Genomic DNA, 7,321 nt, shown 5'->3' with positions numbered 1-7,321 from the left:
AAGTATCGATGTGATCACTAATTATTCTGCGATTCGGCTCAGCGCAGACGTGATTTAATACGTGTCCTTTTTCTATGTGAAAAAAAATCATAAATTCCAGTTTATGCTGTTTGATTATGGCTTCGAATTAATGTAGTTGGAAGCTGGAAGTTGTTTGCCCCGGCTGGCCCGTGTGTGCAGTTGAAATGCGGCTAATAATTTCTGACTGGCACATAACTGAACAAATGTAAACGTGTTAAGGCGGGGCCCCCTACAAGGCGGGGCCCCTGGGCTGCAGCCCATTCAAGCCCAATGGTAAGTCCGGCCATGGTGACAGTGCTTGCATGTTTTTTTCCCCACAAGAATACCAGCATGTTCCCCTTCTCTGGTTTAAGAAGCGGTCTTTTACTTGATTTTCGCTTGAAAACCATCCATCGTTTCCTCAATATGCGCATCATTTTTGCTGTTGCTGAGTAGGTATACTCTCTAAGCGCTGTTTCGTTATGCTTTCAGTTTCGTTTGCCTTTTGATGTTTCTCATATGCAACAGAAATTGGAGCGCTTATGAGTTGACCAATGCGGTGGTCGCACCGGAGCGACCGCACACAAAATTTAGTCGCACAGGCAGAAAAAATGGTCTCAGTCTGGAGCCCTGCATATTAAAGTTAATAAGTGCAGCGCTGCTTTGTTTACAGCGGAAACCAAGAAAACGCTTTAAGCGCCACCTGCTGGCAGAGAGTGCATCTGCATCTCGTTCAGCTCGTCTGCTGTTTCTGTTTGATGCAGAAATTTTTTATGTATAGTTTTACAAAATTTAAGTCAAACCATTCTGTTTTTGCTTCAAATTGAGAAATTATACAACCTAATTTAGATTAAAAACTGCTCATGTTGCATGTATGCAGCATCTTTGTTTGGATCGTGATTAAAATGCAGTGGCTGCCTCTAATTTTAAATGTTAAGAGCACAGACAAAGCCTTTGTTTATATGAAGATATTTATTTTATTTGTGATATTTATTTGATTTGGGGCTTGTTTTAAATTTTAAATTTAGTTTTGTTATTTACATTTACATTAATTAAAATTTTTGTTATTTAGCAAACGCTTTTATCCAGCTTTTATCTAACAAATGAGGACAATGGAAGCAATCAAAACCAACAAAAGAGCAATATTTTACAAGTGCTATATTAGTATATTATTATAGTGTTACATTTCAATTTGACAAAGAAATGTGCAGCATTTTGTCTTAAGCAATAATAAAAAGACATTTAATTTATAATTTGTCTTAAAAAGTGAATCAAATCGTGAAATCAAAACCGTGAATCGAATTGTGAGTTGAGTGAATCGGTACATCCCTAATTTATATAGAAGTTTATTTAAATAGTTTCTCAAGCACGCCCACTTAATATATTGATTTCTAAGTGTTAATAACTAAATCACATTTTCTATAATATTTTAGGCTTTTATGATTTTTTTTCACGGTTTAAACCCTCTTTTATTGTCACAGTTTCCTTTATTTTACTCATATTTTTGATTTACTAAAGATTAACAAAAATGACACATTTTAAAAATTCTGTCTTCTACTCCAGTTTAAAATACAAAAGTCTTTGGGGCGGGGCTATCTGTTTATGCGACCAGTAGCAGACGAGGGGGATTGTTCAGGAAACCTGTTTGAAAACAGTTGTTCATTTTACACTTCCGCTTAATGGCTCAGAAATTACACTTCATCATTAAAAACTAAATATTTGCATTTTTGTATTCTGATTTAATAGTCATTTCCTCTTTAGGTACCCTAATCAAACACACCTGAACAAGCTAATCAAGGCCTGAAGGGTTACTAGGAAGCTATAGGCAGGTGAGTTTTTATTAGGGTTGGAGCTGAACTCTGCAGGGCTGCGGCTCTCCAGGACCGACGTTCGCCACCCCTGGTTTAGACTAAAGTTCTGTCTCTTAACCCCTCACATAAACGACTCATTCAATCGGCTGATTCACTCAGAAACGAAGCAAGTGATGGTCCTGGGAAGGCCCTCTTAAAGAAATGTAAAGTCTAGCTTTAGATTTGTCTGGTTTTATTGTTTTTTTTTGTTGTTTTTTTTAGAGTCACACATGGTGCACCATCCCTTTCTCCATATTGTATTCCTGTTGGTGGCAGATATGAATGAATTAAGTGAATGAGTGTGCTTGTATCCATGCATTGACGTCATGTTGAGTCACTCGCTTTCTCTCGCACACTCATCGTGTGTTTGCTTGTTTTCCCACCTCTGTTGCCTGAACTTGACCCATCCTGCAGTGAAGCTACGGTGACGTGACCCCGGGCCACAGACCCAGTCAAACACAAACCACACATGAAAATGTGTGCACACGCGTATGCATGCTGGGAGCACAAATACACTCACTAGCCTCATAGTGGTATGTCACAACTCCAGACATGGTGTGTGTCTTTCCCAGATAGTGTGTGTGTGTGTGTGTATGTATAGAATCACACAATGGCAAATGTAAATGATGGATGTAAACTACTCAATGCACACTACTCTGAAATGTGTCATCCTCCTCTACAGCAGAGAACAGAGCTCAGTTTGCTGCTTCACAAAACCACTTTAACAACAGTCCATCATAAGACTTCCTAAGAGTGTGTGTGGATGTGTATATGAGAACTCGGATGTAAATGGAGTATATGTTTATGATGGCCATTCATCTTTATCCCAGACATGTGTTTGGAGTAAACATTTTGCCTGCTGGTTATTCTTGGATGCATATTTAGAATTGCAAGATGTTCATCCCAAAACTGAAAGAAATAAAGAAAAAGGTAACACTTAGGTTACAATAAGGTTCATTAGTTGACATTAGTTAACTACTTTAGTTAACATGAAAGAAGCATGAACAATACTTCTACAGCATTTATTAATCTTCGCTAAATGTTAATCTCAACATTTACTAATGCATTATTAAAATCAAAAGTTGTGTTTGTTAACATTAGTTAATGCGCTGTGAATTATCATGAACTAATAATAAACAACGGTGTTTACATTTAGCTAACATTAACCAAGATTAATAAATACTGTAATGTATTTTTTGTTGTTTGTTCATGTTAGTTAATATAATAATGTTATTATTAATTATTACTATTAATATTATTATTACTAATAATTATAGTTAATTATATTAACTAATGGACCTTATTGTAAAGTGTTACTAAGAAAAAAAAACTAAATTTTACATGAAGAAATTAATCCTATTTTATTATGATTATGATGTTTTGCATTGTGACATTATTTTCATTCTTAATAGTAATTCCCGTTGCTGCAATATAGTATTTTTGCTGCAACACTTTAATTTTTAATAAAAAATAAAATAAAATTCAATAAAGTATAGTCAAGGCTATATTAATATACACATTTTGCTTGTTTTATCACCTATTTTATTATGATTATGATGTTTTGCATTGTGACATTATTTTCATTCTTAATAGTAATTCCCGTTGCTGCAATATAGTATTTTTGCTGCAACACTTTAATTTTTAATAAAAAATAAAATTAACTTAAATTAAATAAAGTATAGTCAAGGCTATATTAATATACACATTTTGCTTGTTTTATCGTTACAGTAATGAGATTTGGAGGGTTTTTGGCATTGCGGTAGTGAGAATTGGAAGGGGTTTAATTGTCACAAAAATGATGCACATAATGCAATAAATCTTCATGTTACTAATCTTAACTATCTTCATTTTTGTTTTTGCTAAATTTTCTTTTAAAATCTTTTTCTTAAAAAAATGAAGAAAAAACTACCCATTACATGTATGGTCCAGAAATTAAACATGCAAACTCTCTGTCTTTGTCTTTCTCTGTGTCTGTGCAGTAAGAGAATGAAGAGGGCAGATAAGAATGGTAAAGGCCTCAGGCACTTCTCCATGAAGGTGTGTGAGAAGGTGCAAAAGAAAGGCACTACATCTTACAACGAGGTGGCCGATGAGCTGGTGGCTGAATTCACTCACGCCAGCAGCCTGATGCCCACCGACTCGGTGAGTGCCACAGAATAACACAACCATGATGGGAATTTAATGGTGACATATCATGAAAATCGGACTTTTCCAGGTTTTAAGTGCTATAATCAGGTCCCCGGTGCATCTTCCAACCAATAAAACATGAAAAAGATTAACCCAGTAACTTTGTTTTGGGAAGCCTTTTTTCTGCAAGCGTCTGAGAAAACGAGCACGTCTGATTTCGCTCCCTTGGTGACGTGGCAACGGGATCTCATTATAATATTGCTGCCCCTTAATCTGTAAGTTTACACCCATAGTGCCATCATTGTGTTTTCGCAAGCGACAACGGTGTACCAGTTCTAATGCCATGGCGAAAGTTTGAGCAAAACATGCTAACTATTCTGTCTTTGGCTGCAGAGACGAGCTCAGAACACTGTTTAGAGTCCCAGCCTCAGAGAAGACGAGAACAGTGGATTTATTGATGTATTTACTGTATATTGCTGCTGCCACACAGATCTAAAATAAACATGCAATTTATTTCCCAACAGTTTACCTTCACAGACATAACCTTTTTTTGTAACTCATGTGTGTTTTTAACGTAAACTTGTGTGTGAATGAGAGCTTAGTTTAGTATTCACATGCTGTGACAACCGCTTTCTGTGCGTGTGCTTCGGATGAGTGCACTCAGAAAACCGTATATCAGAAGTTTAAACTCATATGGTTTAAAACGCATGATTTCAGCACGATAAACATGATAATCAGAACCAAAACAGATGTTTTTAGCAGGTCTGAGCTGTAATGGTGCAGCTCTATTCTAGAAAAGGGGGCAGGGAGCAGCAGCTCATTTGCATTTAAAGAGACAAGCCCGAAAAACAGCGTGTTTCTGCTTCCACTCAAAATAGGCATTTTCAAAATTATATAATAAATGATCTGTGGAGTATTTTGAGCTGAAACTTCACAGACACATTCTGGGGACACCAGAGACATATTACATATTGTAAAAAGGGGCATAATATGTATCCTTTAAGGTCAATCCCTTCCAGTTTTTACTATTGCTCATACTTTAAGATAAAAAAAGTATTAAATTTACTAGGGCTAGGTTGAAAATATTGATATCTTGGTTTTAATCGGTTTTCATTTTGATGAAGTAATATCGATTCTTAAATCCCAAGAATCGATCTATGCTCTTTTCAGTTGATGCATGAACAAAACTTAATGAACCTATATTTGTAGCATGCCTTCAATCCAATAAATGAAAGAAAGTATCAGCTTTCAAATTATGTCTATTTCATTATGAAATTCAACCAATAAATGCAGTTTTGGCACTCTTTAATGCGCTGTGACGTGGATTGATCATCTCTTCTTCTTTACTACTAGTTACAGCACAAAATAAACATGAAAGAACATCAGGAGGTGTTGAAAGAAACCGTACAACTTACTGAAATGTGTCACGTCTCATGTAACTGCTTAGTCAGTGTTTCAACACTTAGTGTTTTAAAACTCAACAAAAGGAGTATTTTGCTAAATATATGGGCTGTTACATATTCATTATATTTTTTGTTCTTCAATATTTAATGTTTGTTTGAATAAATCCATCATTGAAACAAGTTAATACAGCCACTGTTTAAATGTTTATATTTTAACAACAAACTGGAGTGTGTAAATGTATCAATATCTCTCTCTCTCTCTCTCTCTCTCTCTCTCTATGGAACGATATTCCGGACAATTTTCAAATAGAATAGCAAATTGTATTTTCAATTGTGTTTTCAATATGTGGACGCATAAATTGTGACGACATCCAAATGCAAAATTGCATTTTCGCTTTCGCGAACGCACAGTGACTGCCAAATTTCAAATGAAAAGGCAAAGTCCATTTACAACTGTATTTCCCATGTCTTAGGAGTTATGAGCCTGTCATATTTAAATAGCAATATTAATTACCAGTCTGCTTTTAGCTGTAAGGTCTTATATAGACAGGTGTGTGGCTTTCCTAATCAAGTTCAATCAGTATAATCAAACACAGCTGGACTCAACTTAAGGTGTAGAACCATCTCAAGGCTGATCAGAAGAAATGGACAGCCCCTGAGTTAAATATATGAGTGTCACAGCAAAGGGTCTGAATACTTAGGACCATGTGATATTTCAGTTTTTCTTTTTTAATAAATCTGCAAAAATGTCAACAATTCTGTGTTTTTCTGTCAATATGGGGTGCTGTGTGTACATTAATGAGGAAAAAAAATTAACTTAAATGATTTTAGCAAATGGCTGCAATATAACAAAAAGTGAAAAATTTAAGGGGGTCTGAATACTTTCCATACCCACTGCATATATATACACTGTATATCATCATATATATACAGTGTGTGTGTGTGTGTGTGTATGTATGTATAATTTTGCAAGTGCGAACCTGCAACTTCACGGCCAAAAGTATTCTGCCTTAATCAGCTACATTAACTGGCTGTTTGGCTTCGCTTGATTTTGAAAGGGTCATTTATATTCTTATGTTCATATATATTATGAAGGCCTGATTGAGTGCTGATGGGTTGGCGATGGGGATAAGTGTCCTGTCCACAAGGCCAATTACTCACGGGACACACACAATGGCATGGAAGCCTTGGTGTGCCTCCATCACTTCATGCCTGGCGTAAGGCGTACGTAGGCTATGTAATCGGTGGCGTGACGGAGCAAGATGGAGTGAACACACCGCAACACCGAGGTTTTACTCAGCCCATATCCTTCCCCAACCACCTCCAGAAAACTCCCCACAGCATAAAAACGGAAAGCTGCCAGCAGCTGAATTTCGGGGCTTAGGGGGTAGCTCCGTCGAGTTTGTCTTGACAAAGTTGGACCAACAAGATGTAAAAGCTGCTGAATTTGCTCCCGTGGCAGGCGACATTTTTGTAGAATTGTATCCTTTGACATGGTAGCTATTCTGACACTATTATGCTCTGCGGCAGGCGTCTTTAATTTAGGACAACTATTCGCTGTCTCGCTGCCATAGTTTGACCAAACTCCCCATCACATTCATTCCCTTTAAATAGACTCCTAATTATGTGCTGCCTAATATTTTGCCAGCCGATGTGCCTTTGTATATTATAATGGAAAAACTAACAACCATCAGTATAATGACAGTTTTATTCTTTGCATAAAAACACTTCAATTAATTGAACACTAATTGAACACTGGGTGTATTACAACTTTAGAATTGTAATATTTATTTGGTTCTGCACTTTTTCTTGCCACAGAATTACAATCGTATCGACTGAAATGTGAAGAAGGTTTTTGCACAGTGGTGGCCACTAGTGGAGTGAGCTGTGAACAGCGATAAGGTGTTGCTAAGAGTGGTCCAGACTAACCTTACGAACGAA

General features: G+C 36.5%; 1 protein-coding gene across 1 annotated transcript in view; it reads left to right on the top strand.

Annotated features, from left to right (window-relative positions):
- The window catches only part of LOC107563007 (transcription factor Dp-2-like), a 24,656-nt gene that overhangs the window by 5,827 nt on the left and 11,508 nt on the right, over positions 1 to 7,321 (top strand). The window contains exon 3 of the mRNA XM_016247779.1: positions 3,830 to 3,992. Coding sequence (XP_016103265.1) covers positions 3,837 to 3,992 — 156 coding nt within the window. The 5' untranslated portion in view covers positions 3,830 to 3,836. The remainder of the gene's footprint in view (positions 1 to 3,829; positions 3,993 to 7,321) is intronic.

The sequence above is a fragment of the Sinocyclocheilus grahami genome, unplaced genomic scaffold (assembly GCF_001515645.1).
Source record: "Sinocyclocheilus grahami isolate Dianchi unplaced genomic scaffold, SAMN03320097.WGS_v1.1 scaffold853.1, whole genome shotgun sequence".
In the NCBI taxonomy this organism is placed as follows: Eukaryota; Metazoa; Chordata; class Actinopteri; order Cypriniformes; family Cyprinidae; genus Sinocyclocheilus; species Sinocyclocheilus grahami.
Note: the sequence above shows the minus strand (reverse complement) of the source record. Positions and strands in the feature narration are given on the sequence as shown.